Below are 17,015 nucleotides of genomic sequence, written 5' to 3'. Positions count from 1 at the left end.
CTTTTTCGAATACTTTATCAAAAGAGTGGCCTTAAAGTTTTTTTGTTTCTTATTTATTTTAAAATGAACGTCTTAAATTGAAGAAATTGCAATTGCAATAGACCTCACTCAATATGAATCTCATTAAACTTTTTTTTTTTTTTTCTTTTTCTTTTTAAAGAAATGGTTCAATTATGGCCAAATGATAGATGTTACACATATAAATTACAGCATGAGCCCATGGACCCGGCTTGTGGCAACCCAGAAGCATAGACATCATTAAAGCCCAAAACCCATAGAGGGGTGGGCACCATCAAAGGCCAGCGCTGTCTTGGGAAAACATGGTCGGGAGCACCCGCCTCTCGGTTGCAGAAGGCTAGCTACATAGAGAGACGGCCCAGAATAAACTACAAACCGAGCCTATCAAAATGATTGAATAAAAACCTCCGAAAACAAGTATGGAAAGATATTGTATTTATTGCTCAAGAAATATACAATGCGCTATTCACGGGATATGTAGGGTGCCATTTGTAGGATGCACAATGACTGTCGAGGCAAATACAATTTGCCCTTAAAGGTCACAAGATCGGATCATTAATTTGAATGCCTCCTAATTACGCCAGAATCTCGGGATTCCAGCCAGATTACCATATTTGGCTCAAGACGACCCAACCTATAAATATACTTACACACAAAGTGAGAAGGTATGCAACATATTTTTATTCTTGGAATTAAGGTCAAGATAAGGAACTAATATAGGCGTCGGAGAAGGATCCATCGGAACATCTTAGCAAATTCTTAACCTTTAAGAGTGGAATAAGGGCACGAAGTTGTCCCTGTATTCACTGTGCCAACAGTATACTTAAATCCATTCAACTCAAAATAGAATTGAATCTATTTGATCTTGACCTTTTCTTTCCTTGTTGTAGTAGGTAGTAATTGGTTTCATAACTTTTTTCAGTTCGTTTTTAGTAATAGATGGTTGACGGGTCATCTTTTACTTCTACGAAAAACATTGGGAAAGTAATTTTCAAACCAAATGCATGTCTTTTACACATTTTCTAAATTGCTTTGTAACTGTTTGATTACATATAAAAAAAAAAAAAAAAAAAAAAAAAAACCAAAAATATTAATAAACAAACTAAAACACTCAATTAATATATCTTATTATATATTAATAAACAAATATTAATGAAAAAGTGACCCATTTAATAACTAGGTAAACCAAAAAATTAATACATCTTGAGATCTTCAAAGCGGGTCATTTGTTTAAGAGAAGAAGTTGCTAATGAGAGTCATAAATTAAGAGTCAAGAAATGAATTACATATTTTATCATTATTTGGTAGCTTTTCATACCAATTAAAATGGAGTTTCTAAATTCAAGCACGAGGAGTGCTAGGCTTACCACTTACAAAAAAAATTTACAGAATTTTTTTTTTTACAAACTGATGTGGCACAATATGATTTTTTTTTTATTAAATTTGAACTTATCTTATATCCAATCATGTTGTGCCACATCAATTTGTAAAAAAAATTTAGTAAAATTTGTTTGTAAACCTAGCATTCCTCTTCAAACACAAAGTTTCGTAATTAATATATATATATATATATATATATATATATATGCAATCAAGAAATTTGACATAAAAAAACAAGCCAAAAAAAAAAAATCGAAATACATGCCCATGTAAAGAAGGCACAGAGGTTTCTGATGGCTAGAATGTTCATGTTTCACATGGCTTAGTCTACCGTGCGCCCATAGTGCGCAGTTTAAAACCTTTCACGAAATTTGACATAAAAAAACAAGCCAAAAAAAAAAAAAAATCGAAATACATGCCCATGTAAAGAAGGCACAGAGGTTTCTGATAGTTAGAATGTTCATGTTTCACATGGCTTAGTCTACCGTGCGCCTCTAGTGCGCAGTTTAAAACCTCTTCAAAACCTATATATTCCCAAAACCACTCGTACTCTATCAAGATTCCACCATGCCGAACCAGTTAACGATTCTCCTCCTTCTCATTCTACCCTTCATCATTTCCCCAATTCCCCAATTCAGCCGCTTCGCCGAGGCCTCAAACCGAAGGGTCCACATCACGGACGATCTCGACGACGTCGTCGACGACGAGGAGGACGACGCCTGGAAGCAATGGGGCAAGAAATCGACGCCCTCGCCGGAGCTCGATCTCCGTCCCTCCGATTTGTCGGCCATGTCGGCGCCGGAGATCCAGGCCGAGATGATGAAGCGGCATTCCGGGCCCGCTTTCGGATTCGTTAAGCTCCGACCGGGCGTTCGCCGGTCCCGGGTAATGAAAAGTTTGGTTCTTGATTCGATTGAAGCTGAAATGTGAACTGGGTTTGTGATTTTGTGAGTAATTATTTACGGGTTTTGGTTTTTGTGACTTATTTATTTGGTTAATTTTTTTATTTGTAGTATATTAATCTTGTTTGATATGTATATGAGCTGCAATTGTGAATGACTATGGTGAAAGTAACTGAATATTTCCATGTATGGCCCCGCTCAATTTCTGTCATTGGAGTAGAGGTTTGTGAGTTTTTGACATGAAATTGGATCTATATTTAGTTTCTTTGGTTATTTATTAAGTTATTAGAAATTATAGTAATAAGTGGCCAATTGAATATTTTTGTCAATTTAAGATCTGGATTAGGAATTACCTTAAAAGAAAAGGTTTGCATTTTGGGATCACATTAAAAATTAGAGTAGTGGTTGTTTGAATTGGGATATGTTAATATATTATAGCTTTGCTATTGTGAGTACTGTTCTGGTTGCGAGTATAGACTAATTAGTAAAAGAGTAATGCCGGTTAGTAATCTGTACAACTACCGTACAATTGAGATGACGTGACAGTGAAAATTAGCCATTAATTTCTAAATGCTAATTTTCACATCATTCGTTTTGTATGTGTTTTCCTGTTCTTGTTTTAGTCTCTTTTTTCTTATCTTTGTTTCAGGTTGTAAATTATGCAAGTAGAGGGAAATCTTTTTAATGGTGTTCTGCTCTTGTTTTCTTCAGGATATGGTAGCTGAGACTATTAAGAAATGGACAAAAGTTCTGAGAACCGGAGCTATTGAGGCGAAGTTCATGGGTGTTGATCTGAGCACAATCATGTTCAGTATGGAAAGAGGCCAAGATACAACTGAGGTATGCTTTTGTTCTCCAAGTCCAAAGAGGATAACATCCATTTACTGCTGAGATTTTTTGACTATGTTCACTGAAGAACTTGCTCATCCATATTAGATGTGTATCTTTTTCGCAAACAAACAAACAAAACCTTCAGCAATCGAAATGAGAAGCACATTATTACTGTCTACATTGAGTTTCTGATATTTATGCATTTTCCCAGTTGAAGGATTTTGTGTTGAACCAAGCAGAGGCATATGAGATGAAGATTGGGGATCAAGTTTTTCGAAGGCCTGGAGATCCTCCTTTGGAGGAACTTGTTGCAGAGCTCCACAATGAGAAAAGCAAGCTGGATAATACTAGTCCCCCCAAAAAAGACGATTTTAAAGAAGAGTTGTAGTTGACTAGTAATCCTCCTGGTATGAAAAAACCATATTGCAGATTAATGCTCTTCTTATTAGGTTTGTAGTCTCTGATTGTAGCACCTTCAGGCTTCAGCTCCCTGTACTCTTCTTTTCTTGCATCTTATTGACCTATAAACTCATTCAAGATCTTATTGTTCAATTACTTCTTGGCTCCATCCTTAAGCTTCATAATTTAGTGCTAACTGAGAATTTTGCTCTCTTTTAAGCCTCTCAGTTTGTTTATTGTTTTTTGGCGTTTGGCTCATACGGAAAATAACCAAAGGTGAAAAATGGCTAACGACTTACGACAACTTCCAACAGAGGTCCGGCAATTTGAGAAAGAGAAGCTTACACACAAAAAATTGTTTGTGGTTTTAAAAAAGGGAAACTATTTTACAAAAATTATAAAAAAATTTATGATCAAAACCAAAAACATTTTTCCAATAAAAAAAAAAGGGGAAACTTCAGAAAACCCCTATGAAGTTCCAGCCGATTTGAAAAACTCCCCTCTGAATTTCCAAAGCTCTCACTTAGACCTCCTGAACTTTGGTTTTCTCTCACTTTGGACCCCTTTAACATTAAACTACGTCGTTTTGGATGTTTTATACCCATTTTACCCTTCCCCAAAACTATGTCGTTTTGTGTCCTAAAATCACAACACATATCTAGCCCAAAACGACGTCGTTTTAAGCATAATTTTTTTAAAAAAAAATTAAAAGAAGTAAAATATATATATATATAAAAATTAAAAAAAAAAATTAAAATTAAAATTAAAAAAAAAAAAAAAAAAAACCTGGGGTGGCTACAGCCACCCCCTGGCCGATCTGGGGGTGGTCGAACCACCCCCATGGCCAAGGGGGTGGTCCGGCCACCCCCTTGGCCAAAAAAAAAAAAAAAAAAAAAGGGATGGGGTGTTTTTGGGGGTGGCCGAAACCACCCCCAGCCCCTTGGGGGTGGTCCGGCCACCCCATATGCACCCCCCGTTTTTTTTTTTTTTTTTTTTCCTCCCTTTTGGAGGTGGCCGGACCACCCCATGGCCAAGGGGGTGGTCCGGCCACCCCCAGACCGGCCAAGGGGTGGCTCTGCCACCCCCTTGGCCAAAAATGGGGTGGTTCGGCCACCCCATTTTGGCCAAGGGGGTGGCTAGTTTTTTTTTTTTCTTTTTTTAAATTTTTAAATTTTTTCTTTTTAAAAAAAAATAAAAATTAATGCCTAAAACGACGTCGTTTTAGGCTGGGTAATTTTAGGACACAAAACGACGTAGTTTTGTGGAAGGGTAAAATGGGTATAAAATATTCAAAACGACGTAGTTTAATGTTAAAGGGGTCCAAAGTGAGAGAAAATAGAAGTTCAATGGGCTTAAATGAGAGTTTTAAAAATTTAGGGGGGGTATTTCAAATCGGCTGGAACTTCAGGGGGGTTTTCTGAAGTTTCCCCAAAAAAAAAAAAAAAAAAAAAGCATAAAATGTGAAAGCGTGAAACGGTCAACTTTTTCTTCTTCTTTTGAGATAGTAAATGAACTACTAATTACTTGTACATAATGCTGGCAATGGAAAGTTCCTTTATTTGCTGAAGCTCAAATAGCTCCGGTCGACAGTTCCGTATGAAAGAAAAGGAGAAAGCATTTCAGACTTCATGGTAAAAAAAAAAAAATGCCACCTTAAGTCAAGAGGGATATTTTTCATCTATAGGACGGCTATTTCAGCTTCTTACTAAAGTCACAGAGCTCGAGAAGATGAATTCTGGGAATGGTAGCAGCTTCTTCTCGCTCTTTCCGGGTGTTGTACCCCCAATCACCTGCTCCAAATAACCCAGCATAGCATTTAAACCCCCATGATTTTTAACAAAATAATGCACTACATGGAAACCAAAAGGGGCAAGGAGGAAGAAGTATGAAGAGCGCATGGGATACTGATGTGAGAGAGAGGATTTACCTAGATACAAATTCCATGCATCTAGTTCAGGCTCTTTAATGACATTTTTTAAGGTTGCAAGTCGATCTTCCACAAAGCTGGTTATGATAGAATCGGAGGGGTTTCAGTTAAGTTAAACTTTTGCAGACAAAGGGCAACAAATTGGTCAAGTATGAATTGGTAAGACAGCAAAATATCTTACTGTAGTGTCAGTCCTTGGTGCTCTGGTTTCTTCTGAAGCTTCTTCAATACTTCTACCTTGGGACTGGAAAGAGCATTTAGGAATCAGGGAAGAAAAATAAGAAATCAAAAAAGGAGATAAATTGTGTTTATTGTCAAAGAAATGGAAACAATGTCGTAAGCATAGAAGTAATATGCATACTAACCCAGAGCCAAGACCATATATTCTTTCGGGTGGTATTATTACTCCTGCAAGCTCACGGAGTAAAGCATCTGCAAATCGGCTCTGAAAATACGCAGGAGGAGAGGGGGGTAGATGACACATGAAAAAACATATATAATTTCTAAGAATGAAATTTGCAAATTGCGCATTGTTATGTATTGGCAAATAGGAGGGGCAATCTGAGGCAAATATATGAGGCATTGAAACTGCTCTAGTGCCAATGCCTCCTTTACCTGGTGGGGAGAAGGCCATACCTGTTTTGTGGTGACTATATATAACCTTGAGCTTGCAAATTTCAGTGCATCAGGAACACCTGGATAGAATCTGGAGAGATGCATCGGATGATCAATTATGTGGACCTTATGCAACTAGAGTAATAGAAGTTATTTGGTTTCTGATTTGCAAATCTATGGTGGACAGACAACTAGGGCTCTGAACAGATTGGTTCGCAGCTTATAATGTCAATCCACTTTTACATGTAGCAAGCATATACTGCGCTGAGAATTGGCCAAACATCGTTACATGAAAATATACCTTCTTTAAATCAAACACAAATCTAGTAAAAGCAAAACCCATCAATGTCGTACATAATAGGGGTTGTTTGGATATTGAGTGATTTCTTAAATCAAAATTCTATAAAGAAAAGAAAAAGAATTCGCAGTGTAACCCACAAAAGCCAGCATGCACATGCACACACATAATGATATTCCATAAGACTAGCACTATGAAAGAGAGGGTCTGAAACTCAATCTCAAAAAACTCGTAGAACCATAATGAGTATCCTTTTCTTTAAAGACATATATATTATTGTAGATTATCCCCTGGATGCAACAATTTATAACCCTGACAAAATGGGTCAAAACTCAAACTTCATAAGCTCTGCCAGGAGATGCCAATGATCCAACAGATACTAATTTTCAAAAGCATAACCAGTTTGCGACTTTCTTCTAAAAATTTTAAAAGTTACTATGAAGTTTGCTTCTATTTCCATGTACTTTACTTTTTGTTAATGGTATGTCTACCAGGAGAGTTAAATGATTGACCCCATCTCAAAAATCTTGATTACCTATTTGCACCAATCCAAGTTGGCAAGTCCTTCTCCAGCCATTCATCCCTGACCTTTCCAAAAAGATCTATCAGAGGATCTCTATTCTCAGCCCATTCTTCCATAATGACAGGCTTTAAATTTGACCAATTCTCCAATATGCCATCAACTGTGAGTCCCTCTGCAACCTTGCCGATAGAAGCATGATAATCAGAACCATAAACGTTAGGTCCAGTCTAAGAAACTTGCAGACTGGTTCAATTGTGATCAAGAATAAATCTGAAATGATAACAAGAGTCTCCGTATCCAATGGATGGCAGAGTCGAGTGCATATATACCCACCGAGGACTTCCGAATAGAAGGTATTCTCATCTCCAATAATAACCTCACAAGTAAGAGGTTTTCATATCCAGTTTCCACCACAGGTCGCACCTGCCACAGTGTAAAACAGGAATATATTGACATCACAATTATTGACAAAAATTTGAAGTGAATATGTCCATGACCACCATGTAATGTAATTGATGATGAAAATTTTTACAACACAGTTAATCAACATAACATGGGAAACAAACTGATTGCAAAGTTTTGACAGGAAGGGGAAAGAAAAGAAAGAAATGAGAATCTTGGTAGTGAAATTACTAAGAGACATTAGGTGAAAAGTAAACAGTGCCTTCAAATTGGAGGAATAAACAACAACTTAGTATCAAGTATTAATTACAGGAAACAGGAGCAACCTTAAGGAAATATTTATGATGTAGCAAGTGCAAAAAACACTCTTAAAATAACATTTTATTCTAATTTGTGCAGCGGGAGTGAGAGAGTTTGAATATACTTTGAAAAAGAAGGCACTGCACAAATTTCTCTTTTACCCTTTCCTTGGAAAAGGGAGCTCCATGGACCATATGGTTTTCAGCATCAAATGAAGCTTGGCTCTACATTCCAGCCACCTCCAGTCCTTTAAAGTACTAGATTCCTCAAATCATTGAGTTTAGCCAATAGGAAGAATGACTTATAGCATTGCAACTTGAATTGATTTATATTTTTGGATTAATTATCTTTCTAGTACCTAGGTTTTCACGTTTTTTATTTTTTTTCACCTAGGTTTCAATTCGTATCACATATGGCCAAAAGGGGTGTTTCGGCCACCTCTTTTGGCCAATGAGAGTGGCCGAAACCATCCCTATGGCAGTCCATTAGTTTGGCTGACAGAATGGTGACGGATGTACTAAACTAGTATTTACTCATAAGTCAAGTACCATATGTGATACGAATTGAAACCTAGGTGATAAAAAATAAAATCGTGAAAACCTAGGTACTAAAAAGATAATTAACCCTATATTTTTTCCTTAACATTTGAATTCAAATATTTACCACCCACTACGGAAAATAGGAGCTATCATAAGCTTCTTCTTTTTTTCCTTTGAACTTTTTTTTTTTTTTTTTTAAAAAAAAAAACAAAGAAAAAAAAAAAAGACTCTGCTTCTATCTTGAACCACCATTTGTTATTGTTTGATGGCCCATAATAATAATGAATCTCTACCTTTGACTTCCAAGTAATAGCCCACAGGTTCACTCTTGTTTTTTTTCTTCTTTTTTTTTTTCCTTTCAAATCAGGAATAAAAGATGGCCATCTCATAATTAATTTCCATCCTTTGGACTCTTGAGTTAAAATGCATCAATCATTTGTTATATATTTCTCTCTCTCTCTTCTTCTTCTTTTTTTTTTTTTTTTTTTTCTAACTAATATTAATAATTAATATGCAATAATTTTATATCATTAGTATTCAAGTTTCAAGTTTCTTTCGTCTTTCCATGTCTGTAACAATTTCCTAACCTTTTTCTCACCCAATAACTCGATTGCCACTATAATCAGATCCTATAAAGTTTTCTTATCCTATAAATTTCAAACAGAATCTATCAATAGCTTAGGAGCTTACTATATACATCTGATCGACAATCCAGCCCTCCGTGGTCGAATCCACGCCGTCAAACAAAGCCGGCCATCTCACTTTAGCAGCCTACAAAGCATTTAGCAAAAGAAAAGGCATAAGCGGAAATACGAAATACAAAGTCAAATTTATTCCTTTCTTTTTCTCCGATTTCTCAGCAATTCAACAAATAAATCTAGAGAGACAGAAGACCTTCACAGCAGAGAGAGAGCTCTCTCCGCAGCTATCGCAGAGAACTCCATCGAAGTCTAAGGCGTACAGATCCCCCATTTCTCTCTCTCTCTCTCTCTCGCCCTTGCGATTTTCTTCTGTTCTTTGAAGATAAATTTACTTTTTGTGATTTTTATTACCCGCCATCCAAACAACGCCTTTTCTCCTTTGGCTCTTCCGTTGGGAAGACGACAGGTAGGCTTTGTTTCCATTGCCAACGAAATTCTGAATTGGTGGCATTATAATTTTTTAAAATCTTAATTATTATTTTCAAATTAAATAATTTAAGTTTTATAATATTTTAATTCGTTATAGATTTTGATATGATAAAATTTTAATTATTTAATTTAAAAGTAATTATTAAGCTTTTAAAAAATTAATATAACACAATATCTTAAAAATTGTAAAAGAATTTGATAGTTTAAACGTTTAGATCAAATGCGTCCAGAATGTCATTTAAATTGACACAATATATACTATTAAATGCAACAAGTAAAATGTGAAATGATGAAGATAATATTCTAATTAGTTAATCGGGAAATAAAACTCCCTAATTTTTATTTTTTGTTCATGTGCCAACTATTTTTCACTTAAAACTTACCTCATGATTTTCATATTTTTTTGGAATTGAGATCCCAAATTTCAATTTGATGAAATACAAACTCTTCTTTTAAATATTTGAAAATTGAGACCTCCATTAGTATTTTTCATCAAATATATAACATGAATGATATAAAAATACAATCATATCCTTACCCTTCCATTCCAGTTTTAAATAGGTCGGCCTACTAGGAGGTATAGCCTATTTGAGATTGCGTATAAGAGACCTAAAAGTACTTTTAACACTCAAAAAGACCGTTTGAAAAAAAAAAAAAAAAAAAAAAAAAAAAAAAAACTCGTTTGGTAAAAAAAATTAAAAGCACTTTTAAGGGTAAAAAAAGTTTAAAAATGGCCAAAAATCACTTTTGGTAAAAGCTTAAAAATCAAGTTTTTGCACAAAAACTCTGTTTGACTTAAAATTTATATTTCTCAAACGCAATTACAAACAGACTCTTAAGAGGTAAGTAACATCTCTTATCCTTCTATGCAAGTTTTTTTTTTTCCTACATGTCTGCATAAGGAAAGGAGGAAAAAGATTTAAACTAGTGACCTCTGTTTTATGAAGTGTAGTCCTCACCGATTAATCTATCCCTTTAAGACATATTTTAAATTGGTTGAATAATAGATTCGTTATTTTATTTATTTTCTTCTTCTTTTTCTGTGTCTGGTTCCAAACACAGGTATAAAATGATGTCAAATGATTGAGAGACTGGTGCCACAATGATGACTATGGTGGCTTTAGGTAAATGTCCTCATCAGTTTTAGTATTTCCTATTACAAAGCGAGCAATTATGCACTTAACTTTGCCTTTTGGCCCGCACTTCGTCATCACAATTCAGCCTTTTGCCAATTGCCATTCTTTTATGCCGTCATTGTGACCAGAGGAGTATGCCTGTTCAATAAGCTCACATAAACTAATGTGCTTGCACAAGCTATAACAATCATTCACTTTCAGAATTTGGTGCAGTGCCTTAATAACAATTTAAGGTAATTTTATTTTAAACCCCTGAATTATTAAATGATTTTAGAAGTTTCTAAATTTCAAAACTTTTAAATTTTGACCAATGAACTTTCAATTACAATCAATTTAAATTATTTCGTCAGATTTTAAATGTTACAAGTGAGACAATGACGTTTATACCTCTGACTTTTTTATACAATCTCAAATTTACCTTTTAATTCCAAATGAACAAGTTTTTTAAAAAATAAAGCTAAAAAAACCAGGAATATTTTGGTCTTTTTATAGGTAAATTAGGAAAGTTAACCGCTAAATCTGACAGATGAGTTCAAATTAACTGTAATTGAAAGTTTAGGGGTCAAAATTGAAAAGTTTTGAAGTTTTGGGGCTTCTCAAATGAGTCAAATCGTATGATAATTAAGATGTCTAAAGTGAAATTATTCCTAACAATTTTTTTTTTCTTTTTCAAATTTGGTTGATTCAGTCTATTTAATTAACATATGCCTTTAAGAGCATGTGTTTAATGCCTCCAACTCAATAGGGTTAGGTTTATTAATCTTAAAGACTTTGAGACGCAAGTGTCATAAATAGTACTCATAGAGCATTAATTACAACATTATGCTGTGTATGCATTTGCAAGATTTGTCTCTTACATTGACCTTTGACAAATATAAATTAAAAGAGCAGTTAATATATTTAAGCGGACACAAGCCCATTAACTTAGGATCTTGAATTAAAAATGGTGTCATAGTATATATATATATATATATATATATATATATATATATCAACTTATTCTTCTTTGACTATTTGTTTCTCTTTCAACAACTAGTATCAGAATCCATGGTTAAATCTGAACAAACCAAACAAGTAATTGTAAATAGAAGTTACTCTTGTGTCTATTTATTATCATTCCATGAACGAGGTAGTTTTTAAAATCACAATTTAATCAAAATCTAATAACAATTAATTACAAGCTTAATGATAATTTAAAAAAGCACCATCATTTTAAAATAACACCAAAAAAAACTTTAGCATCCGCCACAAATCATCCCTTAGCGGAAGAAAGAAAGACTTTGCCGCTTTGGGCAATAGAGCTCGTCCTCACGCTACAAAATTGACCTGCGTCACAGTAAGTTCCTGCCCTTCCGTACACGCAAAAGCAAACGCAAAGCAATAGGATTACCGGATTAATACCAGTAACCAGTGACCATAATCCTTGTGTGTAGAAGCACGGAAAACCATTCTCCACTGGACGTCAGCCTTAAACCTACCATAGCCGGTCGATCCGATTCATCTGGAGCCATAATTACCGGTACCTCCGGTTAGCTGCATCTCCTAGACTCTTAACCCAAGAAAGCTCAGTATAAAGATCCGTTTTCTGCGCGCTTCGAGACAGTTTCAACCTCATCGGAACGTCGTCGTTTCCATCCCCGATTGCCCCTTTTGTGGTAGATCTCGTCCGATTTGGGTTCTGTGGGTACTTTCTCTGCTTAATCTCTTTCTCGTCGATTCTTCGATGGAATATTAGCATTCGATCGTTGGTTTTTGTTTACCTGATAGGCCATAATTTTTCGGTTTCCATTTTTGATTCATTTTTTGTAGGTTGACGATCTGTATGGTGGTTCATATGTTTTTTTTGGATCTGTATGTCTATGTTTCTGCGACTGTTATTGAATTTTATTCACAATTTGTTTACATATGTGATTGATTAAGGTTTTTCCAAGAGTTTAGTTGAATTGGCTGTTGTTGTTAGATGAGATTGAATTTATTGGAGGAGTAAGAATAAATCATTGTTTAAACACGTAACAATCTTTATGTTCTTCTACATATGCTCGTGGGAAAATTGTTTGTTCTATATATATATAAGCAGTGTTAAGAACAAATTATCCTGGAAATGGTTTAAATATGCATATGCTTGTTGGTTTGACAAAGATAAGTAATATGCGAATATTAGCAGTGTGTCACTAATTTCAGCTTAGTGGCTGCCAATCTATAAGTAGAAAGTACATCGAAGTTTTTCTGTATTTTTTATATTTAAGGGTTGAATGAATAATGGATGATGAAAATAATTTTACAATTAGTGTTTCCATTTTGAATTTTCCAATTGAGGTCGCATGAATTTTTTTTTTTTTTTGTTTAATGTTTGTCTGCTGAAATTGAAAGGTAGATAAGTATGTGAGAAAAATGTATTAGTCTTGTGATTTATGGAGTCTCAAGCTTTGTTTATTTCAATGCAAAATATTTTATGGGAGAAATTTTTTGGACTTTGGGAAAAATCATTGATTTTACAATGTTTTAGTTGGGATTCTGAAAATCATGTTGAAAACGTCTACAGATGTTTGTTTGGTACTGGAAACAGCCCCAAGCTGGAAACTTCTGAAAACCAATGCATCTCACGGCCAATGACTCAAAATTAAAAAGGTACAAAAAAAAAAAACCCGCTGAAAATCATCCAAAAAGAAATCACCAAGTACTGCATAGAAGCACATCTTAGCAAATGGTGGTGGCATCCTATAAGGCCAAACACCTCATAATTTTTTTTTTGTTGGGGGGGTGGTTGGGGAGAAGAGACGTCTTGAAAATGGATTATGCTTCTCTAAGGTGGAAGACATTTTCAAGGGTTTACATTTTTCCATTGACTAGCATTTTCCGCCTGCATCAAAATGCTGAGAAATGCAGAAAATATTTTATGTTAAAACAAATGAAGCCTTAGGATTGAAAATTTGAAATAATTCTGTTCTTCTCGTTGTTTTGATGAGCTAGTTGTTATTTTATCAGTTTTTTAAAGTCTCTAATAATAGAATTAGTATAATGTATTTGGATTTGGCTAGAACGTCAGAAGCTTAGCTCTTTGAAGATCTTGAATTGATGTTACGTGTGGAGCAATGTTTTCATATCTTTTAGTGACAAGAAAGAAAGCTTTACTATATCTGCAGCTATTTTATATTCAAAATATCCTTTGAAGCATCCCTTTTAAGGGTATTCTTTTGTTCTTTTATCGAAAGTTAATTTTGCAGTGTAGTAAAACAGAACTTCCATTAAGTTTTGTGTTTGCATACTATGTTCAACACTATATCAATATTTTATTTCTCCTGTGACTTCTATTTTAACTTCCATTTTCAATTTGGTGATTGTGAAATATAGGAAATAAGGACTGGAGGATGGCAGATATTGAGGAGGGAGAGGAACATACCTCACGTGGGAATGAATGGGAAGTTGTGTCACTTACAGCATCAACATACGCTGCTGCTCCTGGCCCAAAAGAAGTTGAAAAGGATGGTGACAATGGTAATACTTATCGAGAGGGTGATGCAGTTGAAACATCTCGTGCTTTGTTCATGTCTCACCACTTTGTCTTTCCACCCAGTGAGCATGAGAATTTGCCTTTGGAAAATGTCGACAAACAAGGAGGTAAGGACGTGGTATCTGAATTTGATGCTGAAGAAGCTGGTAGATCTAGTGGAAAGGATGAAGAAAATTGGACCTTTAAAGGGTTAACTGTACCAGACGAGTTCCCCGGAGTACAGTTTTTTGATGAGATGGGTAGTACGTTATCCATCCATGGTAAAGAGTTTCAGGAAGGCACTACTCTCCAAGGATTAAATTTGGTCGAAAAAGAGCAAAGTATATATAGTGCTGCTGCGTATGATTCTTTACACAGTGAAACAGCCCTTGGTGGTTCAACCACATATGGAGAAAACATGGCTGTTCCTGGACTAAATGAGCAAGGCTTAGATTTTTCTCCAGATATCTCATTATCCCCACCACTTGCCAAAGATGATAAACATGATGGGTCTGACCTTCCTTGTGGAGCTTGGTGGAAGAGAAGGGCAGCTTCCCTATATGCACATGCAAAAGAGGCAAATACATTGTGGTCTATTTTCATTGCCGCAGCTGTCATGGGTCTTGTATTACTTGGGCAGCGATGGCAGCAGGAAAGGTGGCAAGCTCTGCAACTTAAGTGGCAGATCAGGATCAATAATGAGGTATGTTGATTGAAACTGATTGCTATTTTTTTTTTCCCTTTTAATCATGCTTATGCTTTCAATTGAGTGACATGTTCTACTCTGCTATTTGGTAAAGAAATTTTTGCATGTAAAATTTGTTGTTTAAGATGACATCGGAATGGACTTTGCTCTTTTTATACATGCAATTCTCAAGGAGTTCCAGCACCTGGCCTTTTATGCAATAATTAATTGAGTAAGAAGCCGCAAGGGTATGAACAAAGCCTATTTCATAGATCAGCAAATCAGAAATACACACATGTGCACACGGTACTGGAGGAGTTGAAACCAAACTCTTCATGTTGCAAAAGTGAGATTTTGAACAGTGGTGGTTATTCTAAGTACTCACACATGAAACCAATGAACTGCATGGCTTCAATCCTTGCGAGTTGAATCTTTAGATGTTGGGTCAGATTTTAAAACCACAAACCATTTTAAAGGTGCTTGACCTAATGGGTGATTGCTTAATTTTTAGCTTGGTGTTGGTTATTCTGTCCATGAAAGACCTTAAATTTTTTATAAATGGGTCTAAGCTACGATGCTCTATATTGAAATTTTATTATGAATAACTCAAGTGTAGAATTTTGTGTGGCCCTTTTTGGATTTGTAACTTTCTCAGCTAATGTATGCGATGGAAAAATTATATTGGTAGCAAACCGAGGTGCTAATTTTACAGGTGTAGGAGTTAACCTATTGCTTAAGGGTTATTTATTTATTTATTTATTTTTATTATTATTATTATTATTATTTTAAAAAAAGAATAAGATTACTTGAAAAAATTAAAACGAAAACACCTTTAATACCTTATGTTATTTAAAATTGTGAAAGGACACTGCATCAATTTTGTACAAAAACCATTGCCTCTGCATCCACATTTTCTTATTGAAAATTCACCTTTCAGAAATTTTACTAATGAGAAACAAGTTCTGACTATCCGCACCTTTGAAATGAAAAAGAAAAGAAATTCTGATGTAAAGGATAGAACACAGGGTTCACATGTTTGGAATGCACCTATTATGAAAACCTGCTGACATTATTGTATGAAACGTTGGAAAGCAGTACAATAATCATGCACATGTTTTTATCTTATATGACTTAACAAAGGCATGAGTGCAGATTCATTGGGTTAGGGTTCATCCTAACATTGACCCCAAAAAAGAAAAATGCTTAGTTATGTATTAATTTCTCATGCTTTTAAAGTAGGTAATCCGTGAATGGTATTGTTGGTGTGAAGGGTTCAATTCTTCTTTTTCCTTATTACTTCAACTTAATTTTTTTTTTTGTACCATATTATGTTTAATCTTTAATCATTTTCTTTTGAAGGATTTTACTCAATATTCGGTTGCAGTAATACATGAATTAATACTTGATCTTAAGTTTAATTGGATTCAAATCTTGTTTAACCCCTGAATGCTTGCTTCTCCTTCATTATTGATGAAAATATTTCAAATATCGGTGTGTTGCCTTTATTTACCCGATGTTTGATTCCTTTTTTGTTTTTTCACCTTGCCATCTACCGACACTAATTTTTTGCTTCTCTTCTGGCAATGATGTGGAAAGAGGACGGGCAGGATGCTGGGTCCCATAACTCGACTTAAAGATGTTATTGTCGGCGGCCACCGGCGCGGTTCCGTTATCAGGGGCAGCTCCTTAAGTGAGAGTTAAAGATGATGGCGAAAAATGCTAGAGAGAGGTTGGGGTTGTGAAACATTAGTTTGTTGTTGTGTGTTGTGGTTCCACCTATTTTTCTTTTGACAAGCTACATGGTATATATGTAAGTTTGATATTGTTTCTGTATTTTGATGGTATTTTCTTAAGTTGCTTTGTATAGCTTTGGGGCGTGAAATCAATGCATCTTTTCAAAAATTGCGCTGCCTAAAGCCATACAAGAAGAAAGGGAAAGGAGCAGGATTGCCAGTATTCTTAATTTTTGCTGACATGAAACTCCCCAGTTTGGCCTGATTGGGAGAGAATAATGATATGCTATTGGCCTATTGCTGTTATGATAACTACAGAAATCTCCCATAAAAAAACATCCAACGGTTCGGATTTATGCTTACTATTTTTTAAGTAAAACGATATCGTATAAGCTAACGAAGCCATTCACACCGTCAAAAGGAGTTTTCTTCCATCACTCTCTCTCTCCGTCTCTCGCTGGTTTTTGATTTGGCTCCCACCAGAGTTTCTCACTGACGACGAAAGGTATGAATGATAAATTTTGAATCTAACAAATGAAGGCGAGGATCGTTTTCCATACTTTTTAGTTGTTCGTTTTCCGTAGTATTTTTCCATGGAAGGGCAGGTTGTTAAGTACCAGAAAGCATTACTTGCTTTGAGTATGGGTTGCTGAAAAACCCAAGAAAGCATGTCATCCCTCTCTTTCGTTTGATCTAAATCCAGTTCT

The 17,015-nt window shown here is 35.2% G+C and overlaps 3 protein-coding genes across 5 annotated transcripts; 2 read left to right on the top strand and 1 right to left on the bottom strand.

Annotated features, from left to right (window-relative positions):
• Positions 1 to 1,804: 1,804 nt before the first annotated feature.
• LOC132177529 (LDL receptor wingless signaling/trafficking chaperone) lies at positions 1,805 to 3,678 on the top strand. Its single transcript, XM_088517129.1, has 3 exons — positions 1,805 to 2,283; positions 3,012 to 3,140; positions 3,343 to 3,678. The coding sequence occupies exons 1-3, from the start codon at positions 1,966 to 1,968 to the stop codon at positions 3,517 to 3,519; spliced, it is 624 nt and encodes a 207-aa protein (XP_088373255.1). The 5' UTR covers positions 1,805 to 1,965; the 3' UTR covers positions 3,520 to 3,678.
• A 1,316-nt stretch (positions 3,679 to 4,994) lies between these two features.
• Positions 4,995 to 9,213, bottom strand: LOC132187520 (ribosomal RNA small subunit methyltransferase G). The gene is made up of 9 exons (XM_059601860.2): positions 9,029 to 9,213; positions 8,825 to 8,905; positions 7,227 to 7,316; positions 6,906 to 7,072; positions 6,094 to 6,163; positions 5,823 to 5,902; positions 5,639 to 5,701; positions 5,458 to 5,534; positions 4,995 to 5,320 (listed from the first exon to the last, which is right to left on the bottom strand). Exons 1-9 carry the CDS (start codon positions 9,104 to 9,106, stop codon positions 5,220 to 5,222), a joined length of 807 nt encoding a protein of 268 aa, XP_059457843.2. The 5' UTR covers positions 9,107 to 9,213; the 3' UTR covers positions 4,995 to 5,219.
• Positions 9,214 to 11,710: 2,497 nt separating this feature from the next.
• ATI1 (mesoderm induction early response protein) lies at positions 11,711 to 16,441 on the top strand. 3 transcript variants are annotated; one of them, XM_059601627.2, is made up of 4 exons: positions 11,711 to 12,084; positions 12,943 to 13,028; positions 13,752 to 14,593; positions 16,172 to 16,441. In XM_059601627.2, exons 3-4 carry the CDS (start codon positions 13,769 to 13,771, stop codon positions 16,274 to 16,276), a joined length of 930 nt encoding a protein of 309 aa, XP_059457610.2. In that variant the 5' UTR covers positions 11,711 to 12,084; positions 12,943 to 13,028; positions 13,752 to 13,768; the 3' UTR covers positions 16,277 to 16,441. The 3 variants fall into 3 exon arrangements, with proteins under 3 accessions (XP_059457610.2, XP_059457611.2, XP_059457609.2); XM_059601628.2 differs by lacking the exon at positions 12,943 to 13,028 and having other exon boundaries at positions 11,711 to 12,080; XM_059601626.2 differs by lacking the exon at positions 12,943 to 13,028 and having other exon boundaries at positions 11,715 to 12,084.
• The last annotated feature ends 574 nt before the right edge of the window (positions 16,442 to 17,015 follow it).

This window comes from Corylus avellana, chromosome 6 (genome assembly GCF_965113065.1).
Source record: "Corylus avellana chromosome 6, dhCorAvel1.hap1.2, whole genome shotgun sequence".
NCBI classification, from domain to species: Eukaryota; Viridiplantae; Streptophyta; class Magnoliopsida; order Fagales; family Betulaceae; genus Corylus; species Corylus avellana.
Note: the sequence above shows the minus strand (reverse complement) of the source record. Positions and strands in the feature narration are given on the sequence as shown.